We start from the raw sequence: 26,810 nt of genomic DNA, 5'->3' as shown, positions 1-26,810 counted from the left end.
GTTAGTGAAAAAGAAAAATATATACGAGATCTAAAAGATGAATATATAAGATCTAAAACATAAAAGAAAAATAAATCAAAATTAAGAAAACTCTAGATTAGATTGATTTTCGTGGAATAGATCCGTTTTTTTTAGTTTTTTAGTTAGCTCAGAAAAATAAGAGATATAAAAAGGTCAAAAATAAATATCAAGAAAAAGAAATATTTACGAATGCAAGTAAGATTGGATCTTAAATTGATGGTTCCCCGGCGACGGCGCCAGAAAAGCTTGTTGACGCTCCTTTGCGCCCCCGATTTATATACCGCAAGCGCACGGTTTCGTGTAGCTTTTCCCTCAGAGTATTCCCCCAAGGTTTATCAATCCACGGAACCAAAGAGACAAGAAACAATCTACTAGCATAGAGATTCCTTTGTGTTGAGATAGTGAAAAACGAATCTAATCTACTAAAAAACGACAAACACCGAAGGTAGCGAGAGAAAGTTAGAGATAACCAATCTAGATCACCTGGATCATGCATATGTTGTAGTTCCAGCTAGATGAAGTGAAGTAAGATAGATGTGAATCTCAATGAAAAGCCTCTTTAAACCCAAAATCTCCAATCTGATCCCTCGATACTCCGCCTACTCTGTGGAGACGGCCTGTCACGACGCCCCCCTTTTGAACGAAATACCCTGAAGCAAGTCGAACCCCCTTTGGTAGTTCCGCCATGAACCACTAGCCACCATGACTACAAGATCATGCTAAGCGATCTATCTCAATAATAGATCTAGGATGAAGCAAACCCAAAGAAAAGAACGAAATCGAAAGAGAGAACATGGTCGCTAAACATTCGGAATCACAAATAACTTCACCATGAATGATTGTACATCACAAGATCACAACCGGGGCCCTACCTTGATCTTGATGATCCTAGCTCCAGAACTCCGACGTGGTCTTCCTTGCAAGATTCCCACGTCGGCTACGGCGAACCCTAGACAACTAGCACGACCCTCGGCTCTCCGAGAGGTGTCCCTCTATCTTCTCTGCTCCTTGGCATCGTCTCCCGAATTGATCTCTATGTGAACCTTGGGGAGGGGTCTTTAAATAGCCTCAGGGAACCCTAGGTCAAAGGGGAGGTCGAACCGACCTAAAAAAAGGGCTGGGCCGGCCGGCCTGGCTCTTTTCTTCGCCGTCTCGTGTTCATCTTTCTCCCCAAATCCCCTGGAATCTTCTAGAGTTTATGTCTTTCATGATTGCACCCCATTAGACGTCGTTATCTTCGAGATTTCTTCGAGGAAAAGGTTAGGATGGAAAATCCTTCCTTAATTATCTCTTTGCTTTGCTTAGCCCCGAAGTATCTCGATCTTATCTTGTGGGCTGTCCTTTGGGCTTCATTGGAGGGTGGATGTGCATGAACGGGCCTCTAATCATCATGGCCTTCGATCCTTTGTTCGGGCTTTGGCCTTCGTCTTTCTTCATGTCATCGCGTGATCGTGGGCCTCGCCATTTCATGCTCCAAAATTGGTCAAAAACCTGCAAAAACGAAGTACCTCCAAAATATATGTGCAAACGCGAAAACGACCAATAATTGGGCCGAGGTTAGGATGGTTAGTGATTCTGATATTAAATTTATGCCATTATCAAAGTTAAACAGGGGATAAAATGGATACTTAAGGAGCGCCAACACGTCTCTAGCATCTTCATCATGTTGAGTACTTGAAGGTTAGAACTCCGGACCTCTGTCACCTTGCCATCAATGTTTTCCAAGATCTTGTCCATAGCCTTGAACTTGGTGATGGTGTCCTTGTTGATCTTGCCTTGCTCCTGCATGAACTCCTTCAATTGTATACGAAGAGGCACCGAGTTTTGAATGGAAGATCTTGCATTAAATTGGGGTCTACCATGCCCATAGCGGAAGTTGGTTGGCTGAATCCATTCTCCCTTTTTCATGTAGTCGAGCATCTTGGCTTCCTCCGGGCAATTCTTTTAGACATGGCCGTACTCTCCACATTCTTCACATGTAGACCTTGCTTCGGCCGCCTTCAAATCGATAGCTTGGGCTTCTCTCTTTTCCACTTCCATCTTCTCCAACCTTCTCATGAGCATCGATCTTCCCTTCTAGCACTTCTTCGCGTTCCACTTGTAATACACTCTTCGCGGCGCCCACGGCTTGAAGTGGTTGTAGGTGCCCCGATGATGCCCATGCGTCATTGTCCGCCACCTTCTTGAATAGCTTGAAAAATTGAGTAGGCGTGAGCTCAATGATAGAACCTCCGGCCGATGCGTCAATGATCCCCCTTGATGCAGTAGTGAGGCCTTGATAGAACATCTGGACCACATCCTCCCTTGAGAACTTATGATGAGGTATGGCGCGGATGTAGTCGTTGAAGCGCTCATAGGCTTCCGCAATAGTCTCCATTGGGGCTTGCGCGAATGTTGCAATCTTGTTGCGCAGAATCTGGGTCTTGCCCGGCGAGTAGAACTCCGTCATGAACTCTTTCATCAAGGACTCCCAATTTTGCACCGTGCGCGGTGGTAGAGAATGAAACCATTGCAATGCTCTCCCAAGTAGAGAGAACGGAAAGAGCCTCGCTCTTATTTGATCTCGAGTCATCCCTTGCATGTCGAAGGTGCGGCATAGTTGGAGGAACGCTTGAAGATGTAGATTAGCGTCTTCTTTTCCAGTGAAGGGCGAGCTTTGCACCATCCTTATGATTGAAGTCTTGATCTCGAATGGAACTCCGATGTTGTCGAGATTTTGGATCGGCAAGTCCCGAATGTTCGGAGTGCATAGCTCTCCGATCGTACGCTCCTGCTCTGGTAGCGCCAACCCTTGGTGAAGTGGCACCTCCTTTGGAGTTGTTGGTGGAGTTGCTTGAGGTGAAGACGATGAACCGTCGGCTTCAACTTTTGGATCTACTAGTTCCGGCTTCCTTGATCGTGCATCTCGTCTCCTTTGCCTGTAAATTTTTTCTGGATCATCCACAAAATTTTTGGGTTTGTTGGAGAGATTCCCGTCCATCTCCTGTTAGGGGTTAGTGAAAAAGAAAAATATATACGAGATCTAAAAGATGAATATACAAGATCTAAAACATAAAAGAAAATAAAGCAAAATAAAGCAAACTCTAGATTAGATTGATTTTCGTGGAATAGATCCGTTTTTTAGTTAGCTCAGAAAAATAAGAGATCTAAAAGGTCAAAGAGAAAAATCAAGAAAAATAAATATTTACGAATGCAAGTAAGATTGGATCTTAAATCGATGGTTCCCCGGCAACGGCGCCAGAAAAGCTTGTTAACGTTCCTTAGCACCCCCGATTTATATACCGCAAGCGCACGGTTTCGTGTAGTTTTTCTCTCAGAGTATTTCCCCAAGGTTTATCAATCCACCGAACCAAAGAGACAAGAAATAATCTACTAACATAGAAATTTCTTTGTGTTGATGTGGTGTAAAACGAATCTAATCTACTAAAAACAACAAACACCGAAGGTAGCGAGAGAAAGTTAGAGATAACCAATCTAGATCACCAAGATCATGCATATGTTGTAGTTCCAGCTAGACAAAGTGAAGTAAGGTAGATGTGAATCTCAATGAAAAGCCTCTTTAAACCCAAAATCTCCAATCTGATCCCTCGATACTCCGCCTACTCTGTGGAGACGGTCTGTCACGACGCCCTCCTTTTGAACGAAATACCCTGAAGCAAGTCGAACCCCCTTTGGTAGTTCCACCATGAACCTCTAGCCACCATGACTACAAGATCATGCTAAGCGATCTATCTCTATAATAGATCTAGGATGAAGCAAACCCAAAGAAAAGAACGAAATCGACAGAGAGAACATGGTCGCTAAACATTCGGAATCACAAATAACTTCACCATGAATGATTGTACATCACAAGATCACAACCGGGGCCCTACCTTGATCTTGATTATCCTAGCTCCAGAACTCCGACGTGGTCTTCCTTGCAAGGTTCCCACGTCGGCTAGGGAATCCCCTAGACAACTAGCACGGCCCTCTATTGGCCTCGAGAGGCGTCGTCTCCCAAATTGATCTCCCCGTGAACCTTGGGGAGGGTTCTTTAAATAGCCTCAGGAAACCCTAGGCAAAAGGGGAGGCCGAACCGACCTAAAAAAGGGATGGGCCGGCCGGCCCAATGGGCCTAGGCCAGCCGGCATGGCTCATTCCTTCGCCGTCTCGTGTCCTTCTTTCTCGCCAAGTCTCCTGGAATCTTTTAGAGTTTATGCCTTTCACGATTGCACCCCATTAGACATTGTTATCTTCGAGATTTCTTCGAGGAAAAGGATAGGATGGAAAATCCTTCCATAAATATCTCTTTGCTTTGCTTAGCCCGGAAGTATCTTGATCTTATCTTGTGGGCTTTGTCCTTTGGGCTTCATTGGAGGGTGGATGTGCATGAACGGGCCTCTAATCATCATGGCCTTCGATCCTTTGTTCGGGCTTTGGCCTTCGTCTTTCTTCGTGTCATCGCGTGATCGTGGGCCTCGTAATTTCATGCTCCAAAATTGGTCAAAAACCTGCAAAAACGAAGTACCTCCAAAATATATGTGCAAACGCGAAAATGACCAATAATTGGGCCGAGGTTAGGATGGTTAGTGATTTTGATATTAAATTCATGCCATTATCAAAGTTAAACAGGGGATACAATGAATACTTAAGGAGCGCCAACAGACCGCCGGCGCAGGCGAATCTCTTCGGCTGGCCCCACACGTTCTCGATGAAGAGCTCGCTGCGGAACAAATGGATCCATAGATCCCAGTGCTCCTCGATCCCCAGATACCCCTCACAAATAGCGACGAAGACCGCCGCCTACGAGATGGAGTTGGGGCCGAAGTTTTGTAGCTCCACCCCGTAGTACTCGCACAATGCCCGCATGAATTTGCCGACGGGGACGCCGAATCCCCGCTCGTGGAGTCGCACGAGGCTCACGATGTAGCCCTCGGGGAGATTCGGTTCGGTCTCCTCCGGCTGCGGGGGAATCCACATTGGCCGCTTCGAGTTGGTGTTCACCGGCAGCAGCCGGTCGGCGACCAGATGCTCCAAAACCGCTGCGGTGGCGGTGGACTTCCCCCACGACAACGGCTCCTGGACATCCGACGTCGCTTCGAACCACTGGGGGATATGGGAAGGCAAGCTCTACAGTGACTAAGGTGCGCTCTCGCTCTCTCCTTCTTCCTCATCTCGCTCTCGGCTCTGGGCTCAGGATGCAGAGGAGGCGGAGAAGGCAGGGGAGATGAAGGCAAAGTGGCCAGGTGAGCCCAAACAATCCCCCCTTTCCCTGCTTTTATCCATCAAGATGGGCGGATTTGCCGCCACAGCCCGAATCCGCCGCATTGAATGTGGTAGATTTTGCTGTCGCTGACGGCTGGGCCCCATGACCGTGGAGTCCCCCACGCGCGCACTTGGCAATAATTGCGGCGCGGTAACCGACGGGCGCGGCACAACTGTAGCACTGTTTCATCCGTCAACTGCCGCCCACGCAGCTTCGTCTACCCGAGGTAGCCACCTGAAAAGGTGCGCCCGCACTGCACCGCACGTACTGGGCCACGTCGCCCACGACCAGCGAAAGACCCGCGCGCACGACCTTCGACTCCGCACCGTTTGCAAACCGTGACGGAATATTCCTTTCGGGGGCTCTTCACCCTCGAAGGAACCTTATTCCGAGGCCTTACTGGTCAGGGGTTTGAAGCCTGGCCCGTCGAGGGTTCGACAGGTGCCCCAGATCACCAGAGTCAGGGACTGCATGGATGTGTCATACAAGCTACCCTCGAATGTGGAGTTCGAGACATCCTACGTAGTGTTCAAGGCCAGTCGAGGGTGCCTAGCAGGGGGATCCCATCGAGGGAGAGCATCGAGCCCTCGGACCATATCGAACGGGTCCGTGCCCCACCTAGCAAACCTTTGCGAGTGCTTTATGTGATGTGTCCACTGACCACGAGCCGACCCTTATCGAACGGGGCACGGACGTCCACTTGAACCACCCGATAACAGCTCACTGAAGCAGCCATAGCTCGCGGCCCGGGCATGGGTAGCATGGTTGCTTCACCCCTCCTCCCTATGGAAGGGTGACGAGGGTCGTAATAAAAGTCAAGGGTCCCCTGAACGCCTTCACGCAGGCCGGGGCTTGGGGGGCTCCTCGCACACCGCGGCTCAGGCCGCACCCTCGAATGGATCGACAACCGTCAATTATGAAGTTCCACGTGTTTAACCAAAATCCCCACTCTTAACGCGCGCCTGCCAGATGGTTCAGCGGGACTCTGAGTCGTTGCGCCAGCACGAAAAACGCCGAGGCCGGCTGAAAGGAATGCCGATGCCGGCTGAAAAAGACCCTGGACGGCCACCCCAGTAAAGCAACCAGGCAGGGCGACGTATATAGCCCTTGGACGAGTGCAAACACTCCTCCAAGGCCTCGGGGGCTACACCCGCGGGTGCGCTGGTGCACCCCCATGGAGGAAGCTTCACACATTCGAGGACCAAAATCCTCTACAGGCTTGCTCAAACGCCCTCAGCAGCACGACGTCGACATGCCTAGCGGCGGCACCATGGTACTCGAGGCGACTATGATCTGCATAGACAACTTGGAGTGGCCACCTCACTTCTTCTCCAGTGACAAACCCCGACCCTTGATCAGACTCCTCCAACAATGCTCCCCGTAGCGCCGTTGCGCCCCCGCCGGGCAAACCAAGTCCACCTCGGTCAGTACCCAAGTCACGCCCTCAAAGGGTTAAGCCTCTGCAGGGCTGATGCTCACCCTTACACCCTCGGTCACCCTCTCCGTGAAGGAGAAGGAGACTTCATTGCTCTTTATAAACAAAGATTACAAAGGGTCACCGGCTCGAAGTCGTCGAAAGGTACAAATGCATTGCCACCTGCATGGCAATTTTCCCTGTCTTGGGGAGGAGTGAGCGCCGATGAAGAGCACCGAGTCCTTGGCCGACATCGCGACCAGGCTACTCGGAATTGCGAGGAGAAGCCCCCAGACCGCACAGGTCCGGCGGGATGCCCTCCTCGCAAGCTTTCTTCTAGCGTCTCCTCCATCGAAGACCTTGCACCATCTACCTGAGAGCGACATTGTCGCCAAGAGGGACGATGCAAAGAACGGCCACCAAACCTAGCACCGACGCCATGGTTAGGTGTCTCAACGCCCCTTCAGGCTGAGGGGCATCGCAGAGGCAGGGCCCCACAAGCCCAATGTTCTTCTGCTAATCCCACTGAAGCCGAGGGACGGTGAGCACACCCTCTCCAGCTTTCACCCGCCGCTCGCAAGCATTCTTCTAGCATCAAAGCCTAAAGAAGCCAGGCCCCCCCATTCCGAGGGACGGCCGTGAAAGGCAAAGGGACACATTACGAGACTTAGGCGATGCTAGAAGTAAGAGCAGGGAAGTTGGAGAGGAAAAGGAGTCCCACGACCCCTATTTATAGCTGCGTCGGGCGCCAAGCCTTGAGCCTATCGCAGGGAGAAGGCTTGGACTGCCCGTGACGGTGCGGCACCCCACGAGTGAAAGATGCCCTCGCTTACCGTGCTGAGACGTGACCAAACAACGCAAAGCTGAACCCCTGGACGCTGGGCAGCGCAGCATCGACGCTAGCCAACTGCCCTCGAATGACGCGCCGCAAGGCGACCAGGGAAAGCAGGGCTGAGACCCTGAGCGCGAGATAGCGCGGCAATAGCACCAGCTGCCGAGCAGCAGGTGCCATCATAACCCTGGCCTGCTCAGCACGCTGACGCATCTCGTCCCCGGAACAAAACAAGAAGGGGCGCGTGCCTCGGAGTACTTTTTCTGCAGGCGCACTACCCCGACCGACGAGTTGTCACGTCCACCAGGCCAGCACCCGGATGCGCCTGGTGGGAGTGCAATGCCGATCGATCACATCAAGGGGTAAAATTGCCAAAATAACCTTTGGCCGAAATATTCTTTGGCCGAATCCCCTGAGTCAACCAAAGGCTCGAGGGCTACTGTCGGGTACCATGATTAGGGGCACCCTAATCAGGGGACTAAATTTGCCCTAAAAATGCAAACACGTGTTCGGCAACCGGGCCCACAAAGGCCTACAGCATCCTTCCAATCTGGAAGAAAGGAAAGGACTCAAAGAAGCCCAACACACGGCCCACGTACGCAGTGCGGCCCATCCGCACCCCCCTCGAACCCGCGGGGTGATCTCCGCCTCGCTCGAGGGCTCCCCGCCAAAGCCCTCGACCACGCCCCGCGCCTCCGCCTTGCTCGAGGGTAGCGAGCCTAACCCCAGGGAGGCGGATCATCTCCGCCTCGCTCGAGGGTAGCGAGCCTGCCCTCGAGAAAGCAGAATGTCTCCGCCTCACTCGAGGCCACCCCTCGATGGAAAGGACAAACGGCCCTTTCGCTCACCCACCCGCCGTACGGAGGCATTAATGCCAACCACTCCTCCACAGCGCCCGGGTCAGACGGCGTCAGGCCACCATTCCCCACAGTGGCTGTGGCCGGAGTCTCGTCCGCCAACTCCGGTCACTGCTCCGTCATTCCGGATGCTGTGGCGACACAATGGGAACCTGCGACGCAGTGCAAGACATGCTCGGCACTGCTCCAACTACTATACTGCCAACTCCCCATACCACCTTCGTACTTTCCCTTCCGCGGAGTCCTCGAACGGCATGGGCACGACCCTCGAAAGCGGCTCCGTCCTTGACCAAGACAAGACCCTGGCCTATAGGACCCTTGGAACAATGCCATGCCACGCCTGGAGGACGGTACCCCCCACAGCAATGACCATGCCGCCCGCTGGAGCCGCCAGGACGTCGGCACAATCTCCTCAAGACCAAGGACGATGCCCAGGACGACTGCCACGCCTGACGCCATACCCCACAGTGTACTTCCCATAGTGCTCGACCACTGCACCCCCGCGATTCGGGGAGAAGACGACGACTTCCACGATCCCCTATATGCATGTACACCGTCCCTCCTTGTGTCTATAAAAGGAGCAGGCGGGCTTTCCTTTAAGGGGGTCGGCCCATTCGGTAGAACACAACGCTCAGCACTACTCACAGAGCACATACACTCTTTTGAGCCCCGATATTAGCACTCGCCTCAATCAACTCCTCCTTTAGCAGAGACTTGGGAGCTTCCCTCCCTCTCTCGCCTCGCTTGTACCCCCTACTACAGGCACCCCCAGTGCAAGATAGTACAGTGCTCTCGCACACCCCTTTGCTGGACGTACGGCCCCATGGCCGGAAACAGGATAAACCCGTGCGTTACTGTGTTGCCTCTTGCATCAACATTTGGGACGAGGAACACGCAGCATCATCACTAGTTGGGTCCGGCCCGCCGGGTCAGGACACCAACAATTAACGTGTAGCAAATCTAATGGAGGAAAGGGATAAGATAAGACTGGAGTACCTAAACAACAAAATTTTGAGGGATGACACAATTTGTGTGAACATGTTAAGACTTAATAGAGCCAAATCTTTCAGTTTTTTAGGCTTTTTAGAGATCTTGTTTACTTAAGATACCATTGTGTGTTGAGCAACAAGTGGGCATGTTTCTAATAAATAAAATGGGACACAACCTTGTAATAGATTAGTTGGAACTAATTTTGATAGATCGGGAGAAACAATTGCTGCTATTTCAACAAAGTACTCCATGCTACTCGTCAGTTACGAGGGAAACTAATTAAACCCCCGCCATTAGACACTCCAAGCAAAATTGCAGGGAACTCCAGATGGGATCCAGACTTTAAGGTGTGAGCCTCATTGCTGTTTTGGTTTGAGATTCATACTAATTAATCTAACCTCAGTAATTTTTATCCAATTTTATATGCATTATTTGAACCAGCCATGTACTTGCTGTCTCGTGATTTGAACTATGTGTTTGAACTTGATGTGGTAATCTCACCAAAAATGTCACCATATTCACTGATCAACCCTATCCCTCCACCCAAAGAAGGGATGGAACCACTCCGACCCATTTTATCCTAGCAACCAAACAAAAAAGAGGTTCAAGTGTTCAACCTAACCCACCAACCAATCAAGAACAAGGTTCAATAATTGGATACAACCCAACCCCCAAATCATGGATGGATCCAACATATCGTTAAGCATTAAATTCCGGGCCGAACCCATTATGGGCTAGAAACTCCCACGCTCAGCCAGAAACTGGGCCAGAACCTCTGCCTTCTATTGGCTTCTTCAATAGGCTGACGGGCTGGGCTGCTAACAAAAACGGGAAAAAAAAAAGAAGGGTACGTTGCTCCACTCCGCATGGCGTCTGCAATCTACCGTCCACACACTCTTATATTCATCCTATGAGTTTACAACCTGCACTGTTCGGTTACGCCCTCCCGCAAAACCGGAGACATATCTGGTGCAATCACGGAACTGGTGAAATCACCGTGCAATCAAACTAAAAATGTCTTAAAAAAATTCTGAAAAAATCATGAATGTACATCTCGGTCTACCCCATCTACATATAAATTTCCACGATCAAATTCATCTTACACTTGCAGTTACAAAAAAGACAAATTTTCTGACAATCATTAACGTTCAAATGCAGCCCAAATTTGTCTTTTTTGTAACTGCAAGTGTAAGATGAATTTGATCGTGGAAATTTATATGTAGATGGGGGTAGACCGAGATGTACATTCATGATTTTTTTCAGAATTTTTTGAAAACTTTTTTAGTTTGATTGCACGGTGATTTCACCAGTTCCGTGATTGCACCAGATATGTCTCCCGCAAAACCCTTGGTCGTGATGTCGTTCACAATTTGCGGCGTGTCGCACGGATGCCTTGCCGTCTCCCTGACTCCTCCCGCTGGCAGCTGCTCTGCCCATGCATGCCTACCCCGACGCCTCCAACTGTAACGCGTGACGCCCTTTTCCCCCCTCCGATCAACGTGCTACGCGCGCGTTTCACGTTGACGCGCTTCCACCCGAATTTTCGCGCGGAGGGAAGCTTCAGGAGCTATGGCAGCAATTTTGGGGAGGAGAGCTGCGGACCTGCGGCGGTCTGGCGGAGGCGGTCAAGGAGATGTGGCAGTTGTGAAGGAGCAGGGAAGAAGCGCACCTATGCAAGTCACCGCAGAGGAGGGCCAACTGATCTCATCCTCTCTTTGCTGTCGCGTGACTCGCGTCCCAACCATGGAATGACACCGACGTCATAGACGACGACGACGCTCACGCAGGCTTATCTTCCGAGTCACAGATTGTGTTTCTCTTCTGTAGTTGCGTTCATCTTCCCTGCAGATGTGGAGTGGCTCAACCTTGCCCTCACAGTGGAGACGATCGGGTGGAATGGACTTGTCCCCGCGTGAAGGACTCCGTCTTCTATCCAGCCGCGCGAACTCATCCTTGCGGACGCAGTGGCGCCCATCGGTGCAGCATGGCGTGTGACTTCCACGTTGCCACATTAGAGGCAGCTGGGGAGAGGCGGCTGTGTTCCCTCGCACAATGATGTGTCCGATCCGATGGCCCCGCCACCAAGTTCAACTTATCATGTTCCCTAAAAAAAACAGTCCAAGTTATCATGTCTAAATTTTTAAGCAAAATAGTCAAAATCGTCCCTGGAGTATAGAGCTCGACTCAATTTGATATTGAACTATGAAAACATCTAATTTAGTTCCTGAACTATCCTAAACGACTCAATTTCATCTTTCAATGTGACGTGGCACGCCACGTAGGCTACTCCAGTCACCATTCAGTCAGTTTGGGGTGTGAAATATACCCATTTTACCCTCCATCCATACAACAGGTTTAAACACAGGCAGTTTTCAGCCCACATCGAGCCACTCCCTCCTCTGCCATTGATGACATGTGCTACGTACGAGAGGTGACGACCTGGCTGGCGAGGGAGCGGCCAGCTCGATGTGGGCTAGAAGCTACCCATGTTAAATCTGCTATATCGATAGAGGGTAAAAAGTATATTTCACACCTCAACGTGACTGGGCGGTGACAGCTCCTCCTACGTGGTATGCCACATTGGATTCAAGGACAAAGTTGGTCCGGCTAGGATAGTTCTGAGACTAAATTGAACATTTTCACAGTTTAGACATAAAATTGAGTCGAGCACCATATATAGTTCACGGATGATTTTGACTATTTTTGCCAAATTTTTAGACAAATATTCTGATTTTAGTGTCAGCCTTGAAACACACGAGCCTATACATGTTTGTTAATCAATAGTTACTGGCACCAACTAAGAGAGAATGAGACGGTTTATTGGCAAAACAGCTGCATCATAAGCCCCAATTAAGAACTATAAATCGTTTTCTTTACTATTGTACAAGTTGTTGTTATCATACTACTCAGAATACTTTTTCACTCTACAAATTAAATAATATGGTACACATTTAAATAATATTGCCTTGTAAAAAATGTATGTTATTTTAAAATAATATATCTTTTTATGAGATGGCCTATTAGACGGCTTTGAGGATACATGCGTGGAAGTCATGCTCTTCCAAAATCTTAAATCTCATCAAAACGGGGTCTTATTTTCTACTTATTTTTCTAAAATATACCGTATAACTTAAACACTCACAAACGTATACATACTTACGCCCATATATACCTGAGATTCTGGGTTTGACTACCTATGAAAGTGAATATTCTAAAATTTAACGACATTGTACATTTAGTGGTAGGCGACGTTTCCGTCAACAGCGAGGCGCATGTGATGACTTCGAAGATGTTTATATGAGTAGAGTTTGTATACGTATGTTCATAGAAGTGTAAGTATGCGTACGTCATAGGTACTTGAGTTGTACTGCGTAATTAAAAAAATCTCAAACCCCACTTATCGGTAGCACTAACACAGTCAGCCGCCCTATGAGAAACTCCAGTAGGGAGAGCAAATGGGCTTCCATATCAAGTTAGTCGGTGGACATAAAAAACCAATCTCCAGTAGAGAGAGCAAATGGGCTGCCATTTTGGTAGGTCTTCTAAATTTCTCCCCCCACACCGCAATTTGGTGGCCCTCTATTTGGACTGCAAACTGTGGGCCCCATCAATTTCTTTTTTTTCCCTCACTCTCTCCTCCACCTCATCTAGAAGCTGAAGCTGTCGCCGCCAGCTCCTCGCCGACGCCCACGGCCGCCCCGCCATCCTCTTCCTCCACGGCCCCCAACCCACCGCAGCCTAGCGGAGGTCGCTCGGGAGCGGGAGGCCCGCGGCGCAGGACGAGCGTTCCTGGAGGCCGAGGCGTGCCGCGTCGTGCGGCGCCTCCTGGAGGGTGCCGCCGCGATGCACTCCCGCGGTGTCCTGCACCGGGACCTCAAGCCCAACAGCGTCCTCCTCGACGTCCGCGGCGGGGTCAAGATCTGCAACTTCGGCCTCTCCCGCGCGGCCGCCGCGGACGGCACCAACGGTGAGCCGCCGCTCACGCCAGGCGTCGCCACGCTGTGGTACCGCGTGCCGGAGCTCATCCTCGGCTCGCAGGACTACGACACGGGTGTCGACACCTGGGGCTCCAGCAGTGCCTCGTCCCGCCGCCCAATTAGGACAAGCCGCCCATCCACTGGCCCAAGAGCAAGGACCAGTGCTGGTACCACAACGTCCCTACGACTGGATCAACAGCCAAAAGTCCAACCAGGACTGGCTCACCAAGGACGGCGACCGCTTCAGCTTCCCCGGCGGCGGCACCATGTTCCCCAACGGCGTCGACGCCTACAACGACGCCATGCGCGCGCTCATCCCGGGGGTGCGCGACGGCACCGTCCGCACCGCGCTAGACACTGGCTGCGGCGTCGCCAGCTGGGGCGGCGACATCCTCGCCCGCGACATCCTCACCGTCTCCCTCGCGCCGCGGGACAACCACGAGGCCCAGGTGCAGTTCGCGCTCGACCGCCTCAAGAAGATCCTCGCCGCCATGTGCTTCAAGCTCTACAACATAAAGGGCGACATCTCCGTCGGGGCAGGCGCCGCCGGGGCAGCGTGCGCGCACGCGAGTCCCGGGTGGGCGCTCGGGCTCCTCCTGGCCGCGTGCGCCGCGGGGCGCCTCGTGCTATGGCTGTACGCGGCGTTCCTCCGCCCCGCGAGTCTTGGGTGGGCGCTCGCGGCGTTCGGGCTCCTCCTGGCCGCGTGCGCCGCAGGGCGCCTCGCGCTGTGGCTGTACGCGACATTCCTCCGCCCCACGAGGCCGCTGCGCCGCCGGGGTAGCGTGCGCGCACGCGAGTCCCGGGTGGGCGCTCGCGGCGCTAGGGCTCGTCCTGGCCGCGTGCGCCGCGGGGCGCCTCGCGCTGTGGCTGTATGCAGCGTTCCTCCGCCCCGCGAGGCCGCTACGCCGCCGGGGCAGCGTGCGCGAAGCGAGTCCCGGGTGGGCGCTCGCGGCGCTCGGGCTCCTCCTGGCCGCGTGCGCCGCGGGGCGCCTCGCGCTGTGGCTGTACGCGGCGTTCCTCTGCCCCGCGAGGCCGCTGCGCCGCCGGGGCAGCGTGCGCGCACGCGAGTCTCGGGTGGGCGCTCGCAGCGCTCGGGCTCCTCCTGACCGCGTGCGCTGTGGGGCGCCTCGCGCTGTGGCTGTACGCGGCGTTCCTCCGCCCCGCGAGGCCGCTGCGCCGCCGGTGCGCCACGGACGGCATCAGCCGCGCGCTCGCCTTCCGCCTCGCCGCGGCCGGGATCGGGCTCGTCCTCGTGGGCCACAGCACCGAGAGGCTCGCCGGCGGGGCTGCTCCGCCTCCGCCGCCGAGCGCTTCCAACTGCGCAACGAGAATTGGGCTGGGAGTGGTGTGGAGAATGATAGTTGGGACCCAGATGAGTGTAGGTCCATATTTAGATGACTAAAATTTAGAAATATGTTTCTAAATAGTCATTTGTTCACGCAAATTTTACGGCCTACTAGAGTTGCTCTGAAGAAAGAAAAAACAGGCAGCTCCACACCCTTCGAGGCCCACAAGCCAGCGAGATCCCGCTCCCCTCTTCTTCCCCGCCGTGCGCCCGTCCCCATTTCCCTCTCCACCGCACAGTCCGCACAACCGCGAAGCGCAGAGAGAAAAAAAAAACCGAATCGGCGATCCACCAATCCCTATTTCGATCCGTGGCCCGTGGGCATGGCCTCCTCCTCCTCCACCACCACCACCGACGCCGCCGCCGCCAGCTCCTGCCAGTGGGACACCCTCCCGGCGCACCTCCAGGAGCGAATCCTCTCCCTCATCCCCGTCACCGAGCTGCTCCCCGTCGCCGCCGCCTCCCGCGCTCTCCGCCGCCTCCTCCGTTCCCCGGCCTTCCACGCCCTCCTGTCCCCGCACCGCCTCGACGCCTTCTTCCTCCTCACCCCAGGGCTTGCCGTCCACCCACTCTCCCGCCGCGTCCTCCGCACGCCCCCGCTTGCTGCGCTCTGCCCCCCTTCCTATCCGCTCGTCTCCTCCGCGTCCCCCTCCCGCCTCATCACCTACGCCACGCTCCACTCCCTCCCGCCGATCCCTGACGGCTCCTACCTCCTCTCCGTCGTCGTCAAGCCGCCCCCTTCCTCCTCCTGCATCCTCGTCGCCGTCACCACCGGCGCGGCCGTGCGCTCCTACACCCTGGACACCGCTGATCCCTCCCGGCAGTGGGCGTCTAGAGGCGATGTCCCGGTTTCTATTTCGCTCTTGGGAAACGCCGCAGTCCCCGGCGACCGAAGTCAGCTCTTCGTCCTCGGCCGCGGCCCCGACGCACTCTTGGTGTTCGATCTCGCGACGGGGACATGGGAGGTGCTGTCGGTTGTGATGCCACAAGGTCTCACTACGGCGCACCTGTTTGTGTACGATGACAAGCTGTTCATGGTTGGCGGGGTGGAGAGATTGGGAGAGGTGGAACGGGTGGTGGTATGGCGTCTGGACGACGAGAAGGAGGCGATGGTATGGAGGGAGGTGGGTGTGATGCCAGTGGAGGTGTTCGACGAGTTGGTGGCTGGTCGGCATGGCAGTTTCTGGCATTTTCAGGCCGCTGACAGATTGGGGATTCTTTGCTTGTACAATGCTGTGGATGGGAGGCTGGTCATGTTAGACGCAGCCGATGGTTTGTGGACGCTGCTGCCACGAGTGGCTGGATTGGATGCAGAGGAGAGTGGCCGGTGGTTTGGACATGTCCTGGAGCCAGGAGTTGAGCTGTTGGTGGGACAACACCGCCGGTGATTATAAGGTTGTTCTCTTGTATGCTTCAGTCGAATGCTGACAGTACAGTATTAAAGTTATGTTATTTTCCTTGGTTCTTGATGCAATGCTCTTGTGCATAGGTTAGCTCACAATTGGTTTTGACAATTGTTAGTACTCCATTTGTAGAAACAGAACTCAGTGAGGGCCAGGATGGGCCATGACTAACTTTCGCTAATTTATTGAGAAAGATTTGACCTCTAAGGCTAAATTGGGGCTTAAGCATGGAATTAGCTCCCTCTACTCTGTTAACTAGATTGACCTTTGACCCCTCTAAATTTCTAACCAATCTCTGTCACTGTCTATATGGTTCTCATATTTTGTTGTTTAGAATCTCCGCTACAATAGTTTTTCTTGTTGCTAATCCTGCACTTTTTTTTTTGTAGAAAGCTTTGTGATTTAGTTTTTGTCTCTAAATTTTCTTCACTGGTATGCATAGGCAACTCTATTATCTGTTCGTGAAATGAGGTGGAATTTCAATCAGCTTCTGTAGACTCAATAACTTGTTTTCCTTGTGACCTACTAGGTAGCCTGCCAGTAACTGATAGCTACTTCTATCATGTTCCATTTCCACGACAGATCATAGTTTGCCACTTTGCCTCCTGGTAGCTGTTTAATGTAGTGTTAATACTAAATTTACATAAATATAAGAACTTACAAGAACTCAAGAAGTGATTCGATGCTCTGAAAACTATACACAAATAATGCACTCAATGAGAGGCCAAGGTTACTGAGGCTGGATGTTTAACTAATTAATATTGTTTAGGAAGGTCTGTTGTACCACCTTGAACGACTTGGTTGCTGTCCTAGGTCATGTCCTTCCTGAGGTTGGTTGCTGATTTTGGCGAAGCATTTCAGTGTTTCCCTTCACAGATTTAGTTATTTACTTATTTACACAATGAACTGCAGTTCATTACAATCCTAAGAACTCAAAATGTTCGGATTTATCCTGTCCATGTTCTATTGCTACTTAGCGTTGCTTAAAATCATGCAGCATTATGTGAAGATCTTTCCCAGGAGTCCAAGATCCAAGAAACTACATGGGTAGGTTATGTAATCAACCAAATCAGCCTAAAGCTCCTACTAGTTTGTTTTTTATCTGTTCCCATTTCTTCTGCTTGATGTTTTTTGTGTCGTTAGACTCTAGATTGATCTATAAGTCATGTCTTATTTACACTTTGTTGAAAGTTACTGCTCCATTTCGCAATATAACCAGTTGCTTGAACTAACTACTAAAGAAAGATAAAACTGAAACCACTATATTACTATTAAATGGCATACTGCAACCAGTCGACTATTGTAGCCTTCAGTAAAAAGTGGTAAGCAGAAATCTTGTGATAATTGCATTTGTTTATTTCTTCATTGAACATTACATGGACAACTCCCAAGAAGAGTCTTTATTGCAGAAAAGATAGCCCATCCTGCACAGCTCTATAACAAACTGCAATCTGAATTCGATTTGAGATTATTTAATACAGTGATGCCCTGTGCTCAGTGTGATTTTGAGGCTATCATAGGAGAGTGCTATAGTGTCATACATGAGCCCATCACAACGCATAAACATCAAAATTGAAATGCCGCTGGCCGGATAAAATTGTGGAGGCACACACGACACACCTATCCACTCTAGTCAGCCTTTCTTTTGGTATTTGGTGGCTTTATTTTTGAATATCTATAAGTCTAAAACAGTTGTTTGCAAGTGTCGCAGGATGTATTTTGTTTGCAGTAGTATTTCACGAATAGCTTGAAGGTGAGCTATAAAATCATTATCACCAGCCTTCCTTATGAATGGGCATGTAGATGTTTGTTGTACTGCCTTTTGATATGGTATTCGTCATGCCGAGATGAAAATGTGATTGCTGCAGATTGCTGTGTCATGTACACTCATGGGGCCAGCAAATTTCCAGAGTTGGTATTGTTAGCATATTTAATTGGTATCCCCGTATGTTCTGTCACCTGCCGCATGTGGTTGCATTGGAATGTACTTCCCAGATCACCTCCGATATGTGAATCCGCCCTGGCTCTTGGCGTTCTCGTAAATGAGCCTATGAAACTTCTTATTTTGAAGTAGGTTAAAATTGACCCTGTAACTGTGTTTCATTTCGGCCATGGTGTGAGTTAGCCAGTGTGGTGGTGTTGGGTGCTGTGTGTTGATTGGATGGCTCGCTGGCGGCCGGTGTGGTGGAGGGATGCGGTGGAGCTTTAGGGTTCGGATTGCCGGGGGTGGAGGCGGCTCCATGGCCTCCGGGTATAGAAGAGGAGGGCGCTGGGAGTGGCAGCGGCCCGGCGGCGGCGGCGGTGGTTCGTCCGCCGGTGGGGCGAGCTTGATTAGGTTTGGCCGCCGTGGAGGGCTGACCGCCCGGTGCTGCATGGGAGAGCACGGCTAGCTAGCGGTGGAGCTAGCGAGCGGTGGAGCTGGGTGGCCATCAGGCATCACTGACCACTTGGCGGCGAATCCCCCAGCTGCAGCTCTATTCAAACGTCGAAAAAGTTTTTTACAATATTTTTCTAGGATTTTTATTTGTTACTGTACCAAAAGTTTTTTACAATATTTTTCTAGGATTTTTATTTGTTACTGTACCAAAAGTTTAACTAAAACTTGTAGAAAAATGTCAGATCTACAATTTTTGTAAAGGCTCATATGTGTTTAGCTCCAAGAATTTGGAGAGCAAAAATATCAACACAAAATAGAAAATTCAGCCAAAAGCACGGGTTTACTGGTTGCGAGCTTCAAAGATTTTTAGTGAATTTTGCTGAACTTTGATCAAACATTTGAAATTTTGAACGAGATGGCCACCATTGTGTAGCCTAAGAATAAAAATTCACAACTTAGTTTAGGTTTTTGTGGAATGTTTAGGCAAAAGCAAAATATTTGTAGAATTAAAAATCGGGGTTCAGCACCGCTAATAAGGATTAGGCATAGATTTCAAACTAAGTTAAAAACATGGGTTAGATTTCAAATAGGTGTAGATTTCAGCAGTGCAATCTTTGTTGTGTTCTTTTTCGTTTTTGTTATGTTCTTCGATTTGCAAAAAGTGTACTAATTCATAGTGAAGTCAACAAGGGGGGACATGGCGCTTTGATTGCAGGCTCAGGTCTCGTTGATCAGACGTTGAATTACTTGTGTGTACTACCCGGCTTGCATAATTTTCATCTTTGTTTAGATGGTTTTCACCACCGGCACATACTTCACAGAAAGCCAACAAATATTGCTAGATTCCTTTGTTCTACAACCTTTGTTTACCCTTCGTATAATTTAATTTCAGAGTCAACATTGTTAAGTTCGTATCCTAGGTTGAGTTTTGTTGCTAGGTTAATGTGCTTCATCTACCAGTTTGTTGATTCGTACATTCCCTGTTGTTTCATATATACATCAAACTCTAACTGAAAGCTCTTTTGAAACCCTAATTCGAGTGAATCTTGTCCACCAAGGAAGGGATCTCCTCATCCACCGTGCCCGGTCATTCTTGCCGCTCAACACAAGCTGCAAGGTTGATGACTTGCCGGCAAGCCACTAAGACTCCAAACCAAGTTTATAAGGTTGGTTTGCTCTAAGAAGGCAAGAACCAATGCACAAGGTAGCAACACATTGTCGAAGATCAATACTGGAAAAAGGCTCATCAGTAACGGGCATGGTCAACGTTACCTTTATTGCAATTACTAATAACTTATCATCGGCAACGGTTGGTAATAACAGACACTATGTTGATGTCTGTTACTAATAACATATTAAAAAATTGCATTCTAAAAATGCCAAATGGTAGGGAAAACAAATTATACCCAAGAGCGGCACCCCACTTGACCACCCTACTTTCCTCCGAGAGACATGATATTTGCCCCGTTTGACCGATTTTTGCCTCCTCCAGGATTCAAACTAGGACTTCTTAATTCGCATGAGCCTCCCCAAACCACTACACTACATAATCTCTTGTGGTTGAAAGAGGGATGCGGTCTTTTTATATTAACATTTTTTAACCTTTTTGAATTTCTATAGTTCAGATCACACCTTAAGTCTAATTGGTCTGGTTTTTAATTTATGGTCATCACTTATGTGCTCGTAGTTCAAGAAAAAAATATCAGGAAAATAATAGAAAAACACCACATTGGTAACGAGCATCAAACACCCATTACCACATTAGTAATAATATACGTCGCATTGGTAACGAGCATTGTTAACATTTGTAACTAATGTGCGTCACATTGCTAATGGATGTTGTTAAAGTTTGTTACCAATGTTAAAGTTTAAATAATGGCCGTTACCTTTAACTCTGCTTGAAACGGGCATCAAACGCCCATTACCAATACCACATTACTTGAAATGCGTTTTGATGTAGTGGATGGCTGATGAAGCGGCCAATTATGGCAGTAGGAACGGGGATTATGCAGAACAGGTTGCCATAGCTAGAGCGGCGTAGATTGACACGAACTAAATGCTGAGAGAGAGCGCACCCTATTTAGCTTCCTGCCAAATATAAGCGAAGAATCCGCAAATGGTCATCTAGACTTTTACCGTCTCAAGCGGTTAAAAGAAAAACATAAAAATAATTAGTCCAGAGACAAATCAAGGGGGCAGCTCTAGGATTTGCTGAGAAAATAACGACCTGTGAAGTGAGGAACTTATCGGGATGCCATCAATTATATATTCAGAGATAGTTAATAGCTTCTTATCATATGAAATTTTATAGTAAAATATACATAGTTTTCCTGCCGCTAATCATTTGCTATACTTGTGACCGATATAGTGTTTCTTAGAATCAGTGACTGAATTATTAATTTTTGACCGATTTTTTTTCTGCTTGGTATTCTGTTAACTTTTTATATGGTAGTAATCTAAAAAAAACTTTTTATATGGTAGTGGTCTGATTTTGTGTGAATCAAGTAGCTGTCAGGCTACATATGTCTACATTTTATCTGGCTGCAGATATGCACATATACTCGCTCGCTGCAATTTTGGTACCAAGGGTAAAAGAAGAAAGAGTAAAACTCATAAGAGAATAAATATCATTGGAATTGTACGGTGAGTATCAGGCGTGCAAAATCTTTTTTTTTTAGAAAATTCAGGCATGCAAAATCTGAGCATTTGTTGTTGCCAGGTATATGCTCATCACATGGCCATGTACATTGACATCTTATAGGACAAGCAAATGGTGTGGTCCATGGACGTGTTGTTGGGAGCTGGTTGTACGTTTTTTGTTTGTCTACTTTATGACATCTTCCAGCTACCACGTAAAGATGAAACATATTTTGCTGATTATAGGATTATTGTGGTGGCCAGAATACCACCTGTACCAGATATTATCTTCTGCAAAATTCACCAACGATAGATTATTCCAGATGTTTTTGTATCTATGTATAAATAAATTATATGTGCATATTATTACCAAGTTACTATTTAGTTCAAATGTCCCTGTCATGCATGTAATTTTCCACAATTCCACGCTTTTTCCATGCTCCATTTCTGAAAAATTGTTCTTTTCTTAAGATCAAGATAATGCTTCTGTCACGTAATTTCACCTGTTGTTCACTTGGATACCCACGTGTCCGAGACCAACCACTATAAAGGAGCACAGAGCCCCGGACCCCGAGCTGCCATGAGCTTCATCCTCCACGGCCACCAGACGGCGAGAAGAGAAGCGCGAGGTAATAAGGAGATTGCACGTACGGGTAGATAGCTAGGTGGCCAGCCTGAGGATCGACCGGACCAGATGATCCCCTACGCAACCCCGGCGGAGGCGGAGGCGGCGCTGGGGCGCGCCATGACATGGGCGGAGGCTGCGTGGTACCAGTACTCGGCGGCGATGCCAGATTCCTGGCTCCACTGCCACACTACATTTATCCTCTTCGTCATCTACACGATCACGCCGCTGCCCCTCGTGGTCCTCGAGCAGTTTGCTCCCTCCGTCGTGCTGCCGTACAAGCTGCAGCCCCGGGTGCGGCTGCCGCTGGCGGCCTCCCTCCGCTGCTACATGGAAGCGGCGTGCTTCTTTCCCCTCGCCGTCGGCTTCCAGCTCGTCTCCTATCCTGCCGCCGTCAAGGTGGTCTCCTATACAGTACAGCTAAGCTATATATATTAGGAGTATTTTTCTTACATATGCATGGTGGCACACATCGTATATATTTTAAGTAAAGGCGTACTTATGCCTAAAACCATCGCACAAATATTGCTACTAGTTTTCTCTTAATGAAAAATGTGCTCAGGCACGATCGCGAAAAAAAAAATTGCTACTAGTTCTTCTTCACTGATGGATCGGATGGACAAGCTAATTAAGCTTGCACACAGAACAATAAGTTCTCTGCTCAATGAAACCCTTAGAATAACCATAACTCAGTATTCATTTGGTGTGCTAGTATCGCGACTGAATTAACTTCATATACATGCATATCCAATGCGATGCTGATGCATATTCCTGCTTTGTATATGCACGTATGTAGCAGATACTGAGGACTCGAATGGGACTGCCGTTGCCGTCGGTCAGGGAGACAATTGCGCAGCTGGTGGTATACTCTCTCATGGAGGACTACCTGAGCTACTGGATCCACCGTCTTCTGCACACCCAGTGGGGCTACGAAAAGATCCACCGCGTTCACCATGAGTTCACGGCTCCCACGGGCTTCGCCATGTCATACAGCCACTGGGCTGAGAACCTCTTCCTTTCCATACCCGCCTTGGCTGGCCCAGTCATTGTGCCATGCCACATTACCACGCAGTGGCTCTGGTTCTCTATCCGCCTAATCGAGGGCATCAACACGCACAGCGGGTGATTAACTTAATTATGCCAACCCCCAGTCTCTATATGAGGTGCTTGCCCCCACATGCATGACCAACTGCTTGTTGAAATTTGCAGCTACCACTTCCCATTCAGCCCTTCCAAGTTGATTCCCTTCTACGGAGGCGCCGAATACCATGACTATCATCACTACGCAGGAGGGCGCAGTCAGAGCAACTTTGCTCCTCTTTTCACCTACTGTGATTATATATACAGGACAGACAAAGTAAGTTGGTGGTTTCTCATATATACTATGTTGATATATAATAATAAGATGAGAATATATATATATATATATTATAAGATGAGAAGATATATATTGATCTGCTAGATGCAAAACCCATTGGTTAGTGTGGAACCATGAAAAGCCTTCCTAAAACAATATCTAAGAAATATAAAGATCAAATTAACATGGTTTGGTTTGAAAGAAGTAAGCTTCTTCCCATGTCCATATAATACAACCCAGTCTCCATGACTTTAAGTTTCTATATCTGAGGTACCTTCTATCAGTATGCTCCCACTAATATAATAAGGTGTAAGTTAGTGCTCTATTTACACAGAAATCGCGTCCATCTGATGTGTTGAGTTGGTTCATCTTTGTGTTTTTCTTCCAAAATGTAAGTCACTACCTACTTTCCTTTAGAGTGGTTCTTTCGAAGGAGCAACTTGGTACTCTACCTTTTCAGTGTTGTTTTTGCTCTAAGGAGTTACTAATAATAACTAACTTTTACGTACAACAGATATATGTTACCTTGTCACGAAGGAGTTATTACAATATTTTCCTAGAAGTGGCTCAGAACAAGTATTTAGTAAGTTACTTTTGTAGTGTTACAGCAAAAAAAAAGATTCTGGAGTTACTAGTTCTTAAGCCATCCTCTATATGTATCATATTTATTTATACTTAGGCATCACAATGCAAGTAGCTAGAGCACAGTGATAGAAACAAAAAGAAAAATACCAAACTACTAAAGGCCAAATAGACTGTGGTTTCAATGATATGATCCTTTAGTGTAGCCGTGCATATTGTGCCAAGTGTCCTTGACATATCAGATAGCAGCATGGCTACCAAACAAGAAAGAGATCAAACAGATAGCAATGTGTTACCAAATAAGACAAGGAGACGCCTAAAATTACAATATGATATGAAAGTTCTCTTTAAGATAAATCTACATAGAATTTTTCTTCTATGTCCAATATCAAATGTAACCATGAGTATCTATTATATATTTGCTCCATAGTACGAGGTGTCCCTCTCACACTGACTATTTTATTATTTTGTTTATTTTAGGGCTACAGATACCACAAGTTAAAGCAAGCCAAGGTACCAGTGTCTTTTTACATATTTTGCCTTTTCGCTTATCATGGTCGTATTGTTTTCAATCATGCATGTCTCTGATGTTTAATTTATTTTATGTTTTCTATTGAAATTCTCTATGGAATATATAGCTGAAGAGTGTGGAAGAAAATAACGTGGAGAAGAAAGGAGGCAGCACTGTATTCAACACCAGGAAGGACTGAGATATTTTTGTGCCTAAATAGTTTGTTATTACTGTTATTACCGGTCCTGTTCGGATGAGAGATCTACAAATAAATAATCTCCATTTACTGCAGAGGCTCTCGATTGATGGACGAACAAATGTACACACTTGTAGTGTTCTGTATTTGACAATAATAAGTATTTTGTATAATTTCTGTATGTAAGAGAATTTTGCGTCAACTTATCCAAACTAACATCCGTGACCTAGCTCTAGTTTTTTCTTTTCAGAATTTATATATCATCTGGAATATATTTATTTTGTAAGTAATGAATTACACTAGTTTTGCTGAAAGTGTTTTAACTGGACTTCGTTCCCTCAAAACACCACAAGATATAGCTAGTAGGATTCCCTCGCTAGTTTAGCTGACATACATAAAATCCACTACCTGTTTAGAAATTTGCCAGCTAACATCTGCACCTAGACACACCGTCTTCCTCGTCAGGTAGCTATCCCAATCGCCATCACCTTGATCGTCGGTTTGCTATTCCCTTCAATGCACGACAGATTCTGATCTTCCCGAATATCATCAGGATTCCATCAAATCCGGGCGGTGGGAAACAGTATATTTGAGTAAAAAAATAAAGAACGCATATGCATACACTCTGCCACGTTGACGCCTACAGATGTGTCTTCTTTTCCTTTTCGAGACACAGTACCAGAAACTTACCTACACACAGCAGGCACGACGCCAATAATTATGAACACACACACATCCTACTGGTATACCAGTAGGAAAAGGTCGTCAATTCCTAAACAAACTCTAGAAAATTATGAGCACCCATGCATACCGTTTGGATCCATGAACTAAAGTTTAGGCCTAAAATTTACTTCATCAGGTGATCCAAACAAGTGGACCAAAATATAGACTAAAATTTAGTTCCACCCTACTAAAGTAGTTCCTATAAAACCCATTTAATTTGGACTAAATCAACTTGCGAACTGCAAAAAGATCAAACTACCCCACTATGCGCACGTAGGCACAACAATATATATAGTACAATACAAGGATAAAAAGGTATTTCTATATGTACATGTCCCACCTAAAGTTTAGTCCATAGATCCAAATAGGCATGGATTAAAGTTTAGTCACCTAAATTTTAGTCCGGATAATCCTAGGTGACCCAAACAGGTCCTAAGGCCCTATAACTTTAGGTCTAAATAAAGTTTACTCCCTCAATCCCAAAAAGCGAAGTCATCCTAGAAATTCTATGAAAAATTAACATGAAGGTAAAATGACTATATTTTCTTCTGTTTATTATCCATATTCGACACTAGTTAATTCTTGTATGCACATGTACTTTATAAATAGGTTAAGATTGACTTGTTTTTTAGACAAATTTTGAATTCTAGAATGACTTGTTTTTTTGAGACGGAGGGAGTTGTCCATTAGGTGATCTAAATAGGTGGACTAAATTGTAGACTAAAGTTTAGTTCCACCCCGACTAAAGTTTGGTCCATTAGTTCTCAAAACCTACCTAATTTGGACTAACTTGCGAACTGCGAAAAGACCAAACTACTCCTCATTATCCGCATGTAGGCACAACAACAGTATATATTCCACTAAGAGTCTAGTCCTTATATACTTCCCAATAAGCATGTATTAAAATTTAGTTACCTAGTGTTTAGTCATCTAAAATTTAGTCCAGACTAAAGTTTAGTCCTGAGTAATCCAAACAAAACATAAGTCAAAGCTTTTGAGCCTGGATGAACTAACTGATTCCACTAAAAATAAAGAACCTGAACAACTAACCATATGTTTCTTCAATTACTACACACAGGCAACCAAATTTTTATCTGACGTCATATAGGGAATTTTCTCCTACCTATAACGTCAACGTGTTTCCTATAGGATGACGTAAAAAAGACTAATATCTTTACAACAGGGAAATGGGTTCGATAGGAAAAAGATGAACAAAACGAGGATCCCTATCCAGTGTGACGCAACGGGCAATGATTACAAAACATCATAATTATAATGGACTAATTACAAAACAACGGGCAATGATTACAGAACAAGGATCGATAAATTAGGGCGCGTTTAGTTCCCAAAAAATTTCACCTCGAAATTTGTGCCTCTTCCTTTGGACATGTGTATGGAGTAATAAATATAGTTAAACAACAAAATTAATTACACAGTTTGGATGTACACGGCGAGATGAATCTTTTGATCCTAATTAGTGCATGATTAGATATAATTGATACAGTAACCCGCTTGTGCTAATGATGCGGTCAAAGGCCTCAAAAGATCGTCTCGCGGTTTCCAGGTGAGTTCTGAAATTAATTTTTTAATTAGTATCCGAAAAATCTCCCGACATCTAGTCAAACTGTTGATTTGACAACTAAAAATTTTTTATTTGGAAACTAAACGCGCCCTTAATATCATCATAAATTATACTGGATCCCTATCCAGAGTGACGC

At 47.7% G+C, this 26,810-nt stretch overlaps 1 protein-coding gene across 8 annotated transcripts; it reads left to right on the top strand.

Annotated features, from left to right (window-relative positions):
* The first annotated feature begins 21,663 nt into the window (after nucleotides 1–21,663).
* Nucleotides 21,664–24,581, top strand: LOC120707052 (very-long-chain aldehyde decarbonylase GL1-10-like). 8 transcript variants are annotated; one of them, XM_039991822.1, is made up of 7 exons: nucleotides 21,664–22,122; nucleotides 22,523–22,845; nucleotides 22,933–23,080; nucleotides 23,415–23,471; nucleotides 23,595–23,663; nucleotides 24,143–24,175; nucleotides 24,301–24,581. In XM_039991822.1, exons 1-7 carry the CDS (start codon nucleotides 21,793–21,795, stop codon nucleotides 24,370–24,372), a joined length of 1,032 nt encoding a protein of 343 aa, XP_039847756.1. In that variant the 5' UTR covers nucleotides 21,664–21,792; the 3' UTR covers nucleotides 24,373–24,581. The 8 variants fall into 8 exon arrangements, with proteins under 8 accessions (XP_039847756.1, XP_039847758.1, XP_039847754.1 ...); XM_039991821.1 differs by having other exon boundaries at nucleotides 21,666–22,122; nucleotides 22,520–22,845; XM_039991824.1 differs by lacking the exon at nucleotides 23,415–23,471.
* Nucleotides 24,582–26,810: the final 2,229 nt, after the last annotated feature.

The sequence above is a fragment of the Panicum virgatum genome, chromosome 5K (genome assembly GCF_016808335.1).
Source record: "Panicum virgatum strain AP13 chromosome 5K, P.virgatum_v5, whole genome shotgun sequence".
NCBI classification, from domain to species: Eukaryota; Viridiplantae; Streptophyta; class Magnoliopsida; order Poales; family Poaceae; genus Panicum; species Panicum virgatum.
This window is presented reverse-complemented; position numbering and strand designations above follow the sequence as displayed.